Source organism: Petromyzon marinus, chromosome 61 (assembly GCF_048934315.1).
Source record: "Petromyzon marinus isolate PM22_M1 ecotype Great Lakes invasive population chromosome 61, UKy_Petmar_22M1.pri1.0, whole genome shotgun sequence".
Lineage (NCBI taxonomy): Eukaryota > Metazoa > Chordata > Hyperoartia > Petromyzontiformes > Petromyzontidae > Petromyzon > Petromyzon marinus.
In genome coordinates, this window is record NC_133727.1 from 11197967 (window position 1) to 11217570 (window position 19604).

A 19604-nucleotide genomic window follows, 5' to 3' on the forward strand; every position below is an offset into this window, starting at 1 on the left:
GTGAGCTGCAGAACTCTCCATCTGAAGTTGCCACTTACATTCAGCAGCCGCTTTCCCATTCGAACGCGTGGGTGACACCACCACGAGTCGTAATCTTTGTGGTGCCACCGTCCGCCAAGAAACGATTCAGGAACCGTCTGACCAAGTCTAGATAGTGCACGAGCAGTCAAATCTTGCCTCTGGAACACGGAGCCAGCAAATCGCCATCAGGGCTGGGTGCTGCTGTACGGCAACAGATCGCGAAGCTTCCTGTTCAGACGCTCGTATCAACGTTCCTTCTTGCAACCGCATCGACATCACAACTAATTTTGACTCGCACCACCACCACCACCGCCACCGCCACCCCGCAAGATTTTCTGACCAGGGTTGCGAATCGCGGGAAAATAAATACTAATCGAGAAAATGTAGAAAATAATAATGACAATAATACTATACCGGGCACCACCGGTGTACTGCCGGAGACGTTCAAATATTCCACCGCAGGACTCTCCTGAAAACGAGTCTCATGAGACTGGGCAAGGCATTCTTGAACGAGGGAGATATTGCGTCCTGCTTGCTCCTCCTCCCACGAGCACGCGTTCATCCTGACAAAACTTAATTCTGTGCCGTTTGTTGCTGGACCGCTCGGCGTGTTTGGAACCTTTTCGGTGGCCTGTACTTGGCCTCACCTAACGGGAGTTTTCCAAACGTCCCAGAGCAGCAGAGCTGCGCTGGATTACAGAGAGCCTGGGGACTCGGTGGGGAAAAAGGAAAACATGAGAATTCTAAACTTTCCACATTTTTTTTTATTTTACCAGGTAAGGCCCAACTGAGCTACGTAGCTCTTTTTCAGCAGCGATCTGGCCACAAACGATAGCTCGACGAAATGGCTCATCGCGTGGACATTTCTAGCAGCCAAATACTCTAAACGCGTGATGTTGATTCTAAATGTGTAGGGGAAAAACCGGAGGACCCGGAGAAAAATCCACGCGACCACAGAGGGATAACATGCAAGCGCCAAATATACAGGCGTCAGGGTCGGGATCGAACCCACAACGTCCTTCATACCAGGCGAGGTAGTTAACATCTCGGCACCGTGCCGCAGACAAGGTAGGGGGTGAGATATATTAATTGGATTTTTTTCATATTAAGTATCTCCACAGTGCCAAAATAAAACTGCTTCAATATTGTTATAATTTGAGCAACTTGCCAGACTCCACGACCTACTGTATACAAAGCGAGGTAGTTAACATTTCGCCACCGCGGCGTCCCCAGATTGTGTTTACCGCGACGGCTGCTGCCCCTTACGGCGTGGTCGCCAGAGAGAGATAAAATGCAATACGACCCGATTAGGGTGGAAGCCGATCCGGTCTAACCCGAGGCCGCTCCTTCTACGCGTGCGTTGCGGAAAAAAAAACATTCACGACGACGAGACGAGAGCAGATGTCGTCCGTGCGGTGGCACGGCCCCGCGGCATCCGCCACTTCATGGGAAGAGACTTCCCGATGGTTCGAATCTCAGCGGCCGCCCTAATTAGCGCCGCTCGTGCATCGGCTGTAACGTTGCCACGCGCCGCATGCTTCACGGGGCACGATTGGCTGGCGTGACGGTGCGACGTAAGTTCAACACGCTGTAAGTACATAAACAAAGAGAAGTAAAACATCTCCCGTATAGCCTGGACAGGCTGTAGGGGCAAGTGCTGTTAGCGAGTAGTACCTATGAAGGCCGGCACGGCACACGAGGGGGTGGGTGGCCAACACCACGCCCGGCCGCCTTTGTTTCCCCAGTGGCGATGTTTACTACACACCGCACCAGCTACTCAATTGAAGCTGAGTGGACCTAGGGGGAGGCCCAGGACAATCGTCGCCGGTGTAGGCCGTGAGCGGGAATCGTCCTCGGGTCATAGCCGGCTTCGTAGCGCGGTGTAGCGCTAACCACTGCACCACCACTACCCACCCATACGTACACACACACACACACGTTCATTCGCTGTAGACTTTAAAGATCTCGCGAGGTCATTTTCGAAGAAGAGTGGGCCATCGCGTGCCGACGCCAGAGTCCAAATATTTCCCTGATTTCAAAAACCGAACACCGTGAATTACTCAACTGTGGATTGGCCCTCTACTGGCAGACTGATGCCGCCCCTATTGGGACATCTGTGAGAGGGGGGAAAAGAGCTTCGCAGCTCATCGGATTCTATCCTCCATAAAAAAATAAAAATTCTGATTCTGATTGTGTCATAACAAATGAGACTCACCCTCGACTCCTGGACTCTTTGAGGTTCTCGCCTGGCGAAACAAAATAAATCACTTGCCGAACAGATCGGGTGACAGCCACGGTGATTTTGATCACCCTCATTTAAATACAAACAAAAGCGACGACATGACTATGTGCCCATTATATGTTGTTACGAAATACGACGGCGCAATGGCTACGTCGTCACTCGGGTCTTGGGCACACACTGTGGGCCAATGCGCTCGCAGTCACCGTGCGAACGCATCACATTGTCGCCACCACCCCTTCTCCCCGTCTCCTCCTCCCTGTGTGACAACTTGCCAGGTTCCTCCTGAAAAGTAGCCGCGAGACTCGGCGAGGCGTGCCTGGGGTGAAGCGAGCAGGGTAGTGGATGGGTGGATGGGTGCTCACGGGGAGATGGATTTGGTAGTGGATGGGTGGATGGGCGCTCACGGGGAGAGGGATTGGGTAGTGGATGGGTGGATGGGTGCTCACGGAGAGATGGATTGGGTTGTGGATGGGTGGATGGGTGCTCACGGGGAGATGGATTGGGTAGTGGATGGGTGGATGGGCACTCACGGGGAGATGGATTGGGATAGTGGATGGGTGGATGGGCACTCACGGGGAGAGGGATTGGGTAGTGGATGGGTGGATGGGCACTCACGGGGAGAGGGATTGGGTTGTGGATGGGTGGATGGGCACTCACGGGGAGAGGGATTGGGTTGTGGATGGGTACTCACGGGGAGAGGGATTGGGTAGTGGATGGGTGGATGGGTGCTGACGGGTAGAGGGATTGGGTAGTGGATGGGTGGATGGGTGGATGGGTGCTGACGGGTAGAGGAATTGGGTAGTGGATGGGTGGATGGGTACTCACGGGGAGAGGGATTGGGTAGTGGATGGGTGGATGGGTACTCACGGGTAGATGGATTGGTCCGTGTCGGTAGATCCGGCCGCAGACTCGGCCGCGGGAGGGAGGGTCCCATTCTCGATGCGCCGCACCCATCCGTCTCCACTCGGAACCCAATTTGCCTCCATCGCCTCCGCCAGCTGCGAGCTCACTGCCCCTCTCTCTCTCACCTTGCTCGCGCTCTCTCTCTGTAGCGTTTTCTCTCTCTCTCCCTCCCCCTCTCTCTCGGTCGTTCTCTCTAATACACCATCATCTCCCTCCCCCCACCACACTCCTCCTCCCCTTTCTCTCGCTCACCTTTTTCGTTCTCTCCCGCAGCCTTTCGTCTCACTCCCCAATCTCTCGCTCTCTCCTTCCCCGTCTCGCCAATTCCTCCCCCCCCCCCCCCCCCCCCACGGCCGTGTCCTCCCGGTGTCTCTGCGCTGGTCGCTCTCTCTGTGTGTGTCTGTACGGCACCGCTCACTCTCAATGCCACCACTGTTTGCTTCCCCTTCACACAAAGGCTCTTCTCTCCCACCCCTCCTATATTTCCCTATCTCTCTCAGTTCTTTCCCTCCCCTCTCGTCCCTCTCTCTCCTTGCTTTCCCTGTCTCTCTCTCTCTGCGTTTCGTTGCCTTCTCTCCGCTACTTTTTACTGGGCTCTCCGCCCCTCTCAATCTCTCCTTCGCCACTCCGTGTCGGTCAATTGCCCCCAGTTTGCTGCCCACACGGCAGTCACACCTCCCCACCCTCTCTGTCTGTGTGTGCGCGCGTGTGTCTGTTGTGTGTTAACACAACACAGCATCCCACAGGCGGTGGTGCCGGGAGCACTCGGCGCGCTCCGGACAGAGGTGGCCTTTTGCCGGTGGTGGAGGGCGCATCTCAGCCGTGACGCGAAGATGGTAATTCCAGCAGTTGTGCCGGGCCGGACTGAGCCCTCCCGGGAGACTGCAACGAAGCCTTCACACAGACGTCGAGTGCCTCTCCCTCCCTCCTCCTCTCTCTCTCTCTCTCCACCCACGCGCCAACCCACCCACCCCATCCCGTCCACCCATCCCGTATCCATCCTCGCATCCCATCCCGTGTCCACGCTCCCATCCCGTCTCCATCCATCGATCCCATCACCGTCTCCACCCTCCCATCCCACCCCGGCTCCATCCTCCCATCTACCCCGTCTCCATCCTCGCATCCCATCCCGTCTCCACCCTCCCATCCCGTCTCCACCCTCCCATCCCACCCCTTCTCCATCCTCCCATCCCACGGTCTCTGGCTGTCCGCCGCATCCCCCCTGCACCGCTGCTGTCATCGGGTTTTTCCAGCGGAGGCTTAGGGGTGATCATCGCTGTTGTGTCGGGCAGGTTTTAACCGGCGTTTCTTGTCGTGTTCGATGTTGCGTGGGGATTTTTTGGTCTGCCATTTTATTACATCCATTACAATCGGGGTTTACTTTCTTAGTTTGCCGTATGTAATATCACTATCGTTAGGGCGCCGTGGTGGTGTGATGTTGAATACCTCGCCTGGTATACAGGGGGCCTTGGGTTCGATCCCAACTCTGACACCTGTATATTTGTCTCTCCCCGTGGTCGGGTGCTCTGTAAACTTTATTTGATCTTACCAGGCAAGGCCCACTGAGTTTTCTAGCTCCTTTTCAGAAGCGACCTGGGCGCAATTGATAGCTCAACGGAGTGGCGGCTTATCATCGTGTGGCAATTTACAGCATCCAAATTCTCTAAACGCGTGATGTTCATTCTGAATGTGGAGGGGAAAAACCGAAGGACCGGGGAGAAAAATCCACGCCTCCACCGGGGGGGGGGGAGAGAGACACGCAGAATCTAAATATACAGCAGGCGTCAGGGGTCGGGATCGAACCCACTCGCTCCTGCATACCGGGCGAGAGAGGCAACATCTAGCCACCGCAGCGCCCCATTCCTTCGGTGCATCTTCAATCGATGCTCTAGGGGTAGATGCCTCCACTTCCTCCCCCTTACAGGGACATGAGGCAAGGCACCGTCGCCTCTCGTAGCGAACGGTCGAAAGTTGCTTCGGCCACAAGCGGTGGTGTAAGTGGTCTCAGTAGCAAGCGAACTTGATTTGCAATTCAGAGGTCGCCTGTTTGATTCCATCGCCCGGCGGCGGCGGCGGTTCAAAACAGCAGTGCAGGTTTCCTAAATCCCTCCAACCCTCACCCACCCACCTCCGTTCACCCAGCAGTCGGAATCAGAATCTTGATATTGCTCCTGGAGAAATCCGATGAGCGACGAAGCTCTTTTTCACAGATGTCCAGTCAGGGCCGCGAGTCATTAAAGCTACTATGACAACGACAGGATGATAGGTGTGCAACGTATAGGAAAGATAAGCAGTGTTCATAGGGTGCACCACAGTCTATGATTGGCAGGTCGAGTGTGGTGGGGTAAAGTGTGGGTACACCCAGCCCTGACCAGCTTGGCCCAAATCTCATCCGAGAGCGGTTCCCAAGGGCGCTCTCCCCTCGAGTGGGAGGCTCTTCCGCCAGCAGTGGAGTGAGCAGGCAATTGCAGGGCTGCTCCTCCGAGCTCTCGCTAAATGGCGACACAAAAACCGGCAACAGCAATCACGTTCCGTGACCTTGACGCGACATTGTGGGCCTTCGTCTAACATTCTACGGAAAGTCCTCGACTTACGACCACAATTAGTTCCTGAGACCCGCTTGTCAGTCATAACGCAGTCATCTACTCCAAATTTAAATGCCCACACACACAAGCACTCACTCGCAGCACGAGGCTGACTCATTTACATCTCGTGAACGATCGCTCGGCCGAACATAAATAGTGCCGTGGTTCAATTTGCAAGTGAGAGTTCGCGTTTTAAGTCGATGGTTAAAACACAAATCTTTCATGGAAAGATGGATTCTCGTAAGTGCGGGGTTCGTAAGTCGGGGACTGCTATATTTTATTTCGTGCGCGGGTTCGGACCCCCCCCCCCCACACCTATAAAGCCACGCCCAGTAGCGTCACCCGCCTTATGACGACGATGCCTGTGACGTCACACGAAGCCCCACCCATCACCCCCTCGTGCACCGACACACGTGTGACAGAGGTACAGTGCCCATCTTGTTGCGTGTGATAGCCGATGGGTCGATAATCGCTACGGTCGTCGAATCCAGCACTCGAGTGATCGGCTAGCCCTCGAGTGATCGGCTCGCCCGATATTTGTTGTTGAAAAATCGGCAGGAATTTATCCAATTTTCCAATATGTACTCATATACTTATTCTATTCTATGTATTTATGTTTAAAGATTTGCTTACCTTTCCTATACTTTGCACTCCAGTCATTTTTTATTGTTGGTTGTTGTAACTTTCTGACTCTGTGCCCCCACTGGATATCTGCGCAAAAGAGCTTTATAGCTCATCGGATTTCTCCACGTCAAAAATAAAGATTCTGACCCTGATCTCCCAGACCAAGGTCGGTCCCCCTGTTCACGCTAATCAGTTGTTACGCACTGCACGCACCTGACGACGAGTACATGATCACACATACAGAAGGATATTATGTGGTGGTGACGCCACCACGGTGCTTGTGCTAGGCTAGGTGCACACTAACAGTCGAATGCTATTTAGCAGGTCCCAGGTGTTGTGTACAAAGATAAATGCCCCCCATATAGTTTTAACAAACTGTTGGAGCAAGTGCTGTTAGCGAGCACCTTTTAAGGCTGGCACAATGCAAGAGGGGGTGGGTGCTCAGCACCACGCTCGACCATCTTTGTCTCCCAAACGTTGACGTGAGCACACCGCACTCGTTTAAGGCTGAGTCAACTTAGGGTAGGCCCACGACCGGTTCGTATATCAGGTACATTGATGTTCGCTGCGAGCAAGAATCGAACTCGGGTCTCTGATGGATTCGTGGCACAGTGCGCTAACCGCTGCGCCACTGCTCCCCACCGTGTGTGCGGAACACACGTGCACCCACGATCTCCATCTCAGTTTGCATCAGAGCTCAATGTAGAATAATAAGAGTCCACGCAGAGGTATCTTCCATGATCAATATTAAACAATTATAAACAGTCGTTGAAGTGCATGGTTGAAATGTTGGCAACATATTGCTCATACATTAAAAAATATGTATTTTAAACAAAATCGCTTTAAGTGATGTTATAATTACTATTATTATCGCTTGGCAGTGGTGGCTATGCCGCACGTGCCTGTCTGTAATTAAGCACTTAGCAGCGAGGGTTGTTGGATCACACACAGATGGTGTGAATCCTCCCTCCCCTCCCCTGGGCGTCGAGGAGGAGCCGCACCCGGGTTCGCTAGGAGGTCATGGGTTCGATCCTGACCCTGAGGGCTGCTGTCTATTTGGGGTTCTGCGTGTTTTCTCTACCCGTGGTCACGTGGCTTTTACCCCGGGTCCTACGTTTTTTTCCCCTCCACATTTAGAATCAACATCACGCGTTGAGAGCATTTGGCTGCAGCGATACATTTCCACGTGATGAAAAGCCGACAGCGTGAGTAGACCCGGGAGCCAGTGGAGTTGGGAAAGGAGAGCAGAAGTGTGGGAACTGTGGAATGTACGTATGATGCACTTCTTTCGCACCACACGTAGCGAACCGCGCGAATCGGAGGTGCGGAGGGGGATCAACAAACTGAAGACCAAAAGGAGTTATGGAATGGCAGCACGGGTGACAGAACACATCGGATAGGAGGGCGACCCTGGAGATGGAGCGACGAGTGTGTGCGGACGGTGGGTTGGACGGTGTGATGGAAGCAGAAGCCGCTAGACCGCGATGGATGGTGACGGTGTGCGGAAACCTTCATACAGCACTGGATTGATTATGGCCGATGACGACGACGACGAATTCATATATTATCTCCACGTCACGCCACATTGTGTGCTTACGTGGTGATGATGCGATTCTGGTGATTGCCCATTAAACCTCGCATTTTATTTTCAACACGGCTTCCCCTTCGGTGTTCCTGCATCATCCACTCACTCAGTCGTGAACCGACCGACTGCACCTGGGTGGGTGCCCGTGTATCGTAATCCGAGAGACGCCGTTACACTCACAGCACTCACGAGCCACTCACAACGTGTCGCTTCGGCAGCACCTGCCGGGCTGTTATTCCCACTGGCATACAAATGCATCGTTTCAAAAATAAGAATAGGTTGTACCCTTTTTCTGGCAATTAAACAGGAGGTGTTAAGATGTTTTAACGCCAAATCGATACCTTTTGCACAGAGTCAAGTTTGCATTAACCACACATACTTGTGGTGAACGTAAATTGGAACTTAATTTTGAACATAATCTGAACCATACCATCTATAAATTTTGATTTAAAGCTTTCGTGACTGCGGTAATTCATATTCTTAGCTCTTTCGGTAAAGTCACGTTGAAGGGAAACAATAATATTGTTTTATATATATTTTATTATTTTATTGTTTCCCTTCAAATTGACTTTACCGAAAGAGCTAAGAACATACCATCAATGACAAGGGCCTGCGGGCCATCATCACTGCCAAGAAACACACTTTACGGTAACCCAACTGCATTCTATACATAATGGGGACTTTCTTTTCCAGTTTTTAAAGTATGAATACGTTTTTAAAGTAATAATAGGTTTTACCTTTTCTGGCAATAAAACAGGAGGCGTTAAGATGTTCAAACCCCAAATAGGAACCTTTTGCAAGGAACAAAGTCTGAATTGCTCCAACCCCCATCCGATCCGGCGCTGCGAAAGGCTCCCTGGAGGCGACGTCGCAGGGTTGATGCATTCGGGTACCGTGCAGGAGAAATTTCCGACGGCACACGGGGGGGTGGGGGGGAGGTGGGGAGGTCAGCGCCACATCAACACACACGGATAGACAACGCAGAGCGCACCAACAACAGCTAATAATAAAATAATGCATTGTTTCAATGCATTATTTGGCTGTCGCCTGATGAAGCTCATTGCAATTACTGGCGAAACGTCGTACTCAGATTGTAAATGTTGTGGCTTGGCTATCCAACACATCGGTGTGCTGTACTAATAACGAATTGGTATGTTTTGTTTACGTGACAAACCTGACCAATTGGCTGTGTCGGGTGGTGGCGGGTTTAACGACACATTTATATATTTACGCGATCTAACCCAAAAAAAAACTGTATCATGGATGGTATTGGTTGCGAAAGCCCCCTACATGTTAAACTAACAGCAGTTAACAGCAGCAGCACGTGGTACGATCCAAGCAAATCCAAGCAAACCCTCCACCGGTTTCGACCTCCCGGGTCTCATCAGCGGTCGGTCTTGTTGAACAAACTCCGGTTGGATTAACCCGGCATCATTGGCAGGAGCACTCCATCGCAACTACGGGGCCCCTGTTGGGTGGTTCTACGGGACGATCTCTCTGGGCTCGCTGCGTGCACGCCTCCGCTCTGCTGGAGAAAAAAGAAAAAGCTTAGAGAAGCAAAAAACCTGGACGTGATTTTGGTTGAAATGCGATTTTATTTTTGTGAACGGCATCTTTGCCGATAAACATGCATAGGCGTTGAGTGTGAAGCCCCAAGAATAAGACACCATTTGCGTGTAGGCTATACAAACATCAAAACTAGGAATTTTAATTCCACGGTAAAATATTGCTCACTTTCTAATTAAAACCAGAGCCGGAGCAGAAGAATAGCAGAGAATAGAGAGTGGTGGATTAGTGGGTTAGAGGGAAAGACAATGGGGCCAAAGCCGGATTATCGAGGCGAATTTGCGCGAAGCCTGCAAGGTGAAGCTATTTACCGTCTCGAGATGTCATCGAAAGTGCCAGAAGTGCTTACTCGGTGGCTATGTGCACGTGGTTTGTAATCCGGCAGCGTGGAGGCAGCGAGGGTTGGTGGATCACTGGAACAGACGCCATTAAACTAAGGGGCCGTCCATAAATGACGTCACGCACCTAGGGAGGGGGACAACTTTAAATAAATATAGACAACACGTTCCACTTAATTAAATAGACTTTTAAATATTGTTTTCTCCTACAACATCAGAGTGCAGCGCCACATTAAATACGCACTACAAGGACAATAGTTTAAAGCGATTTGAAGCAGCTTTTTTTGGTCCAAAATCGCGTGACGTCATTTATGGACGGCCTCTAACCGCATTATATAAACTGTCTTGTGCTGAACTGGGAACGACATTTAGCGAGTTGCTTCACCATTCTTTATTACTGCCTTTTGTGTTTAGCTTGTTGTCATTTGCTCCCGCACCTTATATTAGCGCGCTAGGCTACGTTCGGTGTGAAAGAAGTTCATCATACATGTGAGTTTGATTGATAATATCTAGGCGCCCCCTCTCACCAACTCTCATTTCTTAATCCGGATTAAAAGCTCATTTAATCAGAACTGCTTTTTGTGCTTAGTTTGTTGCCCTTCCCCCACACCTCCAATTAGCACGGTTGGCCACGTCTGGTGCGAAATAAATTCAACATACGTATAACACATATTGCCTTGGGCATCGACGATGATGCCATACCCTGACTCGCCAGGAGAAAAGTGGATTCATCTCCCCACCCGTTCCAATTGAACGGGGATAGAACGTTGCCCCCTCACACGAGTGGGTTTTCTCCCGGGTCCTCCGGGTCTCCTCCCACATTTATAAACGCTCGTTAATTGTCTGAAAACATCTCAATATATTGAGGACTCCAGAGCTTGGGCAATTGTGGGTAGTGCCGGGCTCACCGTGCGGCAGCGTCCTTCCCCGCTCGTCCATCGTTCCTCCTCATCTTCGTCTTATCTCTACGAGTGCAGAGCGAACACCGTGTGACTGGCGCGTCACATTTTAAAATGATAATTGTTGTTGTTGATGTCTTACCAAGCCTTATTAGGAGGCAAAACACACGTCGGCGTTTGAGGACATTTCTACGAATCAACGGTTTACATTAAGTATGCCGATCCCTCGGGCGTACGCCGATGCGTAGATTCGCCGATGTTTTTTTTTCCCTTCAAATCCATTCGTGTGCTCACGGAGCGCGAATTGAAATCCTGCGTATGCGATTTGATCATTTACAATCCGAACAAATGACGACGCTTACACACAGACAGAGGTCGCCGGTCCGGTTCCATTTTCTCACCACCACCTCGGGCCGGCTGCGGTCGAAACAATGGGGCGAGTTTGTTAAACCTTCTCCCTGAGAACGATTGTTTCAGGGCGCTGTAACTACCTCGCCTAGTATACAGGAGGTCGTGGGTCCGATCCCGACCCTGACGATGCCTGCTGTATATTTGGAGTTTGCGTGTCTCCCTCTCTCTCTCTTATCATCATCACCATGGCTAGGAGATGTTGACTACCTCGCCTGATATGCAGGAGGTCTTGGATTCGATCCCGACCCTGATGACGCCTGCTGTATATTTGGAGTCTGCGTCTCTCTCTCTCCCCAAGGTCGCGTGGGTTTTTCTCCGGGGTTCTCCGTTTTTTTTCCCTCTGCACGGACGGCGCGTGGTGCTACTCGACCGCACCTCCCGGAGCTCGAGGTTGTGCAGATGAGCGAGAGGGCTCGTGGATTAGACAGAAACAAATATACAAATTGCGTGAATCGTTTGATGAATAAAGAAGGCAACAGAAGTGGGACTGAAGGATCGTTCCAATGTATTCCCGCGACGGGTCTGTCTTTTTCTTCTTCTTCGTCTTCTTTCTATTTTCGTTTTCCAAAAAAATGAAATGAAACTCACGCACAGAAAGTCGACGTGTTTTAATTTCAATGATTTACGAGCCTTTGCGCTGCCCCAGCCTGAGAAACACTGAGCACAATGCAACACTCTTGCCCAAAGGCCGTTGGGTGAGGGGTGGTGGGGGGGTTGGTCCAAGCTTCTCATTAACCAGTCGCACACCTCATTGCATGTGAATAAAAAATGGCAAAAAAGTTCAGCTCCCTTGCAGGTGCATTACTCACTCCACCGCTGGGCGGAAGGACCTCCACATTCTCGAGAGTAGAGCTCCTCTCGAAGAAAGGTGCAGCTCCCTTGCAGGTTCCTTGCTCACTCCATTGTTGGGCGGAAGGGGCCTCCTTAATTGAGAGAGGAGGGGAGCTCCCCTTCGACGCCAAACAGCCCCGCTCGGCGCACGCGACCCTGCCGACGTTCGTTTCGTTCCATCCCGCCTCGCCACCCGCCGAGATTAAATTTGAGCTGGCGGACCTCATGACTGCAAGTCGAGTCGAGCCGCGGCTTTAACCCCCCTCCCAATTCCCTGGGGTGGGCGAAAAGTCTCCGCGGAGACTCTCATGAACCCCTGGGGCGGGGGGGGGGTGCAACGCTTGCTCCGTATATTCCAAATTCGTAAATTTGCGGCGGACCTTCGTTTGTTCGTTTCTCAGTCCGCTTGTCCTGGCGAGGGTTGTGGTGGCAGTGTGTTAAATGGGGCGGTCCAGACCTCCCTTCACACGACTATACATTACACAATACACAACTATACACTACTATACACTACACTACTACACTACACACTACACTATACACGACTATACATTACTATACACTACTACACTACTATACACTACACTATACACTACTATACATTACTATACAATAATACACTACTATACTACTATACATTACACTATACACTGCACACTACACTATACACGACTATACATTACTATACACTACTACACTACTATGCACTACACTATACACTACTATACATTACTATACAATAATACACTACTATACATTACACTATACACTATTATAGTTGACGATGCACTACTACACTACACTAATATACACTACTATAAACGACTATACACTAGTAAAAATAGACTCCAGATCTTCCTGGGTAATTCCCAGGCATTGCCAGGCCAGCCGAGCAACATCGTCCCAACAACAGCTTGTCCTGGGCCAGCCCAGGAGTCTTTGCGGCGTAACTTTTGGTTCAAAATACACTTTTGTTGGAGGGGGGGAATTCCTGACGATTCTACCACTGGTGCACGGTCACCCACCCTTGAAAATGACCTCAAGCTGCTTTTTTTTCTTCTTGATCTCCTTGTTCTCGTTGCTGTTCATTGTGACTGAACACGCCACGAGCTCGTTACAGCGCAAGCTCGCAACTCCGATCTGCGCGGTTGGCTAATTATGGTGGTGTGAAAGAAGTTCAACGTACATACATACTGCCCATAGACTAACACTGCCCATAGACTAACACTACCCATAGACTATCACTGCCCATAGACTATCACTGCCCATAGACTAACACTGCCCATAGACTAACACTACCCATCTAACACTGCCCATAGACTATCACTGCCCATAGACTAACACTACCCATCTAACACTGCCCATAGACTAACACTGCCCATAGACTAACACTATCCATAGACTATCACTGCCCATAGACTATCACTGCCCATAGACTATCACTGCCCATAGACTATCACTGCCCATAGACTATCACTGCCCATAGACTAACACTGCCCATAGACTAACACTGCCCATAGACTAACACTGCCCATAGACTAACACTACCCATAGACTAACACTGCCCATAGACTATCACTGCCCATAGGCTAACACTGCCCATAGACTAACACTGCCCATCTAACACTGCCCATAGACTAACACTACCCATCTAACACTGCCCATAGACCAGTGGTTCTTAACCTGGGTTCGATCGAACCCCAGGGGTTCGGTGAGTCGATCTCAGGGGTTCGGCAGAGCCCCCGCCACGGAGGTCCGGACACACTTGAATTATTGTGTAAATTTGTGATGACACACACGGCCCGCTTGGCCATCACTGGCTGCAGATGATCATGCTACACTGCTTGGCCAATCAGCGCTGCGGGGAATTTAGTGCGTACTCAGTAGTCAACGTGTGACTGTTGTTGTCGTACGTCGTGTGATTTCTTTAATATTTTATCCATACTAACTATGTCGGGCAAAAGAAGAAAGTGGTCGGACGAATATGTACAACATGGATTCTCATGTATCACGGAACGTGATGGGAGTGAGCGTCCTATCTGCATGATTTGCAACGCCAAGTTGAGCAACTCTAGTCTTGCACCGGCAAAACTAAAGGAACACTTCTTGAAGCTGCATGGAGACGGGGAATACAAGAACACAACACTTGCTGAATTCAGGGTGAAGAGAGCCAGATTCGATGAAAGGGCCACTCTGCCTGCTCTTGGATTTGTACCTGTTAACAAACCGATCCTGACAGCATCGTACGAAGTTGCTTACCTGATCGCAAAGCAGGGCAAGCCACACACCATTGGTGAAACACTTGTGAAACCAGCTGCATTAAAGATGGCGAATCTGATACTCGGAACAGCGGCCGAAGGTAAATTATCCCAAATTCCCCTTTCAAATGACACCGTCAGTGACAGAATAGAAGACATGAGTAAAGACATCTTGGCTCAAGTAGTCGCGGATCTGATTTCAAGCCCGGCAAAATTCAGCCTTCAACTCAACGAAACCACAGACGTTTCTGATCTAAGCCAGCTTGCTGTTTTTGTACGCTATGTGAAAGACGACATGATAAAAGAATAGTTTTTATTTTGTAAGCCTCTTACAACAACAACGAAGGCAGCCGATGTGAAGAAGCTTGTGGATGACTTCTTCAGAGACAACAATCTTTCATGGGATATGGTTTCTGCAGTTTGTACGGACGGAGCTCCAGTCATGCTGGGAAGAAAGTCTGGTTTTGGTGCGCTAGTAAAGGCCGATGCACCACACATCATTGTGACGCATTGTATTCTGCACAGGCATGCGTTGGCAACAAAAACCTTACCTCCAAAAATGACAGAAGTATTAAAAACTGTAGTGGAATGTGTGAACTATGTGCGAAAAAGTGCTCTGAGGCACCGCATCTTCAGTGAGCTGTGTAAAGAAATGGGCTCTGAATTTGAGGTACTTCTGCTCCATTCTAATATTCGGTGGTTATCCCGGGGACAGGTGCTGAATCGTGTTTTTGCCATGCGTGTAGAATTAGCCCTGTTTTTGCAAGAGCACCAACACTGCCATGCAGATTGCTTCAAAAATCCTGAGTTCATTCTCATTTTAGCGTACATGGCTGATATATTCGCAGCTCTCAATCATCTCAATCAGCAGATGCAGGGTGGTGGAGTCAATATCATGGAAGCGGAAGAACACCTGAAGGCTTTTCAAAAAAAGCTACCGTTATGGAAACGACGAACAGAGAACAATATCTTCGCAAACTTCCCGCTTCTGGACGACTGTGCAAGTAAGATCGAAGATGTGTCTGGAATCGGAGATATTTCTGTATCCACGGAACTGAAGCAAACAATTGCCACGCACTTAGATGAGCTTGCAAAGTCTCTCGACGGATATTTCCCTACAAGAGAGTCATATCCAGCATGGCTGAGACAGCCGTTCACGTTTGCTGTTGAAACAGCAGATGTCAATGATGAATTCCTCGACGAAATCATTGAAATTCAGCAGAGCCAGGTTCAATAGCAACTCTTCAGAACAACAACGCTCTCAACGTTTTGGTGTCGACAAATGAACAAGTATCCAGTTATTGCTAAGAAAGCCCTGGATTTTTTTATACCATTTGTTACAACATATCTTTGTGAGCAATCCTTTTCGAGGATGCTGGACATAAAAACGAAGAAAAGGAACAGACTTTGCTGTGAAAATGACATGAGAGTGGCACTTGCCAAGGTGAAGCCACGCATATCTGAACTGATCTCTCAAAGGCAACAGCAGAAGTCACATTGATTTCCAGGTATGTAATTTGTTGTGAGTTTATGCATTGTGTTGGTTTTATTCTTTGAACAAGGTAATGTTCATGCACGGCTCGTTTTGTGTACCAGTAAAAAACATATCTACGTCTTGAATTTGAAAAAAAATCACATTTTATTTTTCACTAAAGAGGGGTTCGGTGAATGCACATATGAAACTGGTGGGGTTCGGTACCTCCAACAAGGTTAAGAACCACTGCCATAGACTATCACTGCCCATAGACTATCACTGCCCATAGACTAACACTGCCCATAGACTAACACTACCCATAAACTAACACTGCTCATAGACTAACACTACCCATAGACTAACACTACCCAAAGACTAACACTACCCATAGACGAACACTGCCCATAGATTAACACTACCCGTAGAATCAACACTACCCATAGACTCAACATTGCAGATAGACTCAACACTGCCCAAAGACAAACACTGCCCATAGACTCAGCACGTCCTGCCCCCTCTCTTCATCTCAGCTGAGCCGCACTCCACCGACTCACCCTGCCCACTCTACTCACCCCACTCTATCCACCCTACACTACCCACCCACTCTACCCACCCCACTCTACCCACCCACTTTACCCACCCACTCTACCCACCCCACTCTACTTACCTCACTGTACCCATCCACTCTCCCCACCCCACTTTACCCAACCAAACCCACTCTACCCACCCCACCCTACCCACCCACTCTACCCGCCCCACTCTACCAACCCACTCTACCCACCCACTCTACCCACCTCATCATACCAACCCACTCTATCCACCCCACTTTACCCACCCAAACCCACTCACCCACTCTACCCACCCACACTACCCATCCCACTCTACCACCCAAACCCACTCTACCCTACCCAATCTACCCACTCTATCTCCAGGGTTGAACTGGTGCAGGAGGACAGCCGGGCATTTCCCCAGCGAGCTGATCCTCATAGCTGGGCTCTCACGCACACGGTCAAACTAACATCTCGACTTTAGTCGGCCGGAAAATGAATGACGTTGAGCTGAGTGTGTGGCGCCTACGACGAAATCGACCAGAATGCTCTCGTCTCGGAATCTAAGTGGGTTGGAGCCTGGATAGGTTCTTGGATGGGTAAAACACGATGCATGAAACAAGTTGTCATCGGCTGCTGCGTGACTCCATTGTCGGACCATCGTAACTCGGGGACTATGCAGTCCCCGAGTTACGATGGTCCGACTTACGATATTTAGCCGGTCCCTTACACAGTTAATACAAAAACAAAACCCCACTACTCAGCCTAAAAAAATTAATACATAAACAACGAGAGAGAGAGAAAAAATACACATAACAAGAACATGATAATCACAGAGAAAATAAACTAAATTATATAAATATGTATGCTCCCAACCTAACACATCACACCGAGTACTCAATTGAGGCTGAATCGACCTAGGGGAGGCCCAGCACCGCTTCTGATATGCGCCACTGTTATATTGGCCGTGAGCGTTAATCGAACTCGGGACAACGGGTTCGTAGGGCAGTGCGCTAACCTGACTGCTTCCTGCGTACAAAGACACACACAGGCGCTACTCTTGTAGAGAGATACAAAAACGACGATTCATGGCGACGACGAGACGAGAGAGAGACAAGTGACCTTGCTAACGGGGGGTGCCACGGGGGCGAGATGTTAACTCCGTCGCGTGGTATCCAGGACGTCCTGGTTTCGGTCCCAACTCTGACGCCTGCTGCCTCTCTCCCCGTGGAATTATCTCAGGGTCCTCGGAGCTTTCCCCTCCACATTTAGAACCAAGAGTCACATGTTCAGAGCATTTGGCTGCTGCCATGAATTTCCACTCGACGACGATGATGATGATGATGATAAAGTCAATTTGTTGAGCTATCATTTGCGATAGCCGGGTCTCTTCTGAAAAAAAAATAGCTACGTAGCTCAGTGGGAGCTTACATGGTAAAAATAAAACATTTGTAAGTTGAATAGTTAATGCGTGGAACAAAGACTTGGCGAGCAATGCGCCAACTCGCGAAGTTCATCTTGGCACGCGCGCGGCGCGACGGGGGCCTCCGTCCGCCTCGCTCAATCCACCCTCAGCCTCTGGAGAAGTGCAAACAAATTATGGCCTATATTTCCCCCGCCTTTCTGAACGCGCTTTCCTCTCTGCGCGCGAGTTATCATACCGTGAGGCCGACCCTGCCTATCGCTCTCTCCCATGCGGGACCACCGTGCTTTGCTTATTTTGTTCAGTTCGGTGTCTTTGCATTTAATCCGGCGAATGTCCGCTGGGGCTCGTTACCAAAGCCAGTGGTTCTTAACCTGGGGTGCATGCATCCCCTGCGAGTGCGAGATGCCCTGTCTGGTGGTGCGAGACATGGCCAGAATGTTTAGAAGGTAGATAATCGAAATACAAATTAAGCAACGGGCACGTACGTACTACAACTTACTTTGTTTAATTAAACCCTGTAGATTTGTAGTGATATCGCGGATGTCACTGTGTAATGTCGGCCCTAGAGAGGCACGGCGTGCGATGCATTGACATCGCGGGCACCACTCACATGTGGGTGCAGTACCGGCCCTAGAGGGGCTCGGTGAGCGCTGTCTGACAGTGCTGAGTGGCACCACGCTCTGCGTGCAGTGCCGACCCCTACAGGATAGGGTGTGAGAGTGCCGGCCATGACAATGGGGATACTAAGGGCCGCGGCACTCTGGTTGACTCCGAAGGACACGTGACCGGTAAAGTCTACACAGGGGCCTCGGGTGGGGGGCTCGGGGTGGTCACGTGTCAGGGTCGAGATCCTGCACGAGGGTTCTAGAAGATGGTCGTTGCTAAGGGTGGGGCCAGCCACGCCACAGAGGATATAAGCCGGGTCCCTGAGAGGGACCGGCTGCTGTTGTTCATCCTGAAGAATCTACGTTCTACGTCCTACAAGAGTCACCAACACGTGGACCGGGACCCAGGCCAGGGTCTGGTCCGTCGTAGCTAACTCCAGTGTAATTAGAGTAGTTAGCCTGGTGGTCCACCACCATAGGTTGTAAATGTGTTAAGGGGTAGTACCCCGTGTGTTGGTTTTAATAAATGTGTTGCCTCTAAGAAGTGCATCTGCGACTCAGTTGAACTCACGACATATTTATTAACATTCAAATTTTTTTTTTTACGATTGAAAACCAAAGGGGTGCAAGGCTGCAGTGAAGTTTGAGAAACCACAAACCTAAGCAATTTGATATATTAAAAAAAAATGAATGTATTATTTGTTATTGCTAGAATTCGTTTGATTTTTTAAAACCCAGAATACAAAATAGATTTTGAAGCGGGGGTGGAGGGGGGGACAGCAGGTAATGTGGCAACAAACCTGGAGCGATACACCCTCAAGAACTATCGATAATTAGAGACAATTATCGACCAAACAGGGGGGTGGGGATGGAGGGGGCATTCGGGGCTCGCTGCCCAGGCGCAGTGGGGGTAACAATAAGGAGCGGGGCATTTACGGGGGAGGGAAAATGGCGTGTGAACTTCCCCAGCCCCTATTTTATATGTCTATATATAATGTTACATCGGCATCGTTTCACGATACGGTGGAATTCCCGTGCGGTGCGGAATCCTGCGCGGGGCAGTGCACCATCCTGCGTGAGACAATGTCCCGCCCCCTTCCTCTGCCCCCCGGAAGAGGTAATCACAGAACCGCTTCTGAAATCGCTTTACGTGGCTGCCTCTGCGTCCAGAGGTTCTGCTGGTCGGCGCCCAGGCTGAGGCGAACAAAAAAATAGTGGGAGGATCAGGCGTGGCAGTCAACAGACTCCAGGATTCGTTTTACTACTCGTCTAAAGAATATGTCGTTTG

The 19604-nt window shown here is 50.2% G+C and overlaps 1 protein-coding gene and 1 long non-coding RNA gene across 2 annotated transcripts in view; both read right to left on the bottom strand.

Annotated features, from left to right (window-relative positions):
* The window catches only part of LOC116955783 (short transient receptor potential channel 7-like), an 88267-nt gene extending 84762 nt beyond the window's left edge, over positions 1-3505 (bottom strand). Inside the window, exon 1 of the mRNA XM_032977106.2 lies at positions 3131-3505. Coding sequence (XP_032832997.1) covers positions 3131-3249 — 119 coding nt within the window. The 5' untranslated portion in view covers positions 3250-3505. The remainder of the gene's footprint in view (positions 1-3130) is intronic.
* A 3599-nt stretch (positions 3506-7104) lies between these two features.
* Positions 7105-10712, bottom strand: LOC142906090 (uncharacterized). The gene is made up of 2 exons (XR_012930060.1): positions 9876-10712; positions 7105-9488 (listed from the first exon to the last, which is right to left on the bottom strand). It is a non-coding gene; the product is annotated as an uncharacterized LOC142906090 (long non-coding RNA).
* Between the last annotated feature and the right edge of the window lie 8892 nt (positions 10713-19604).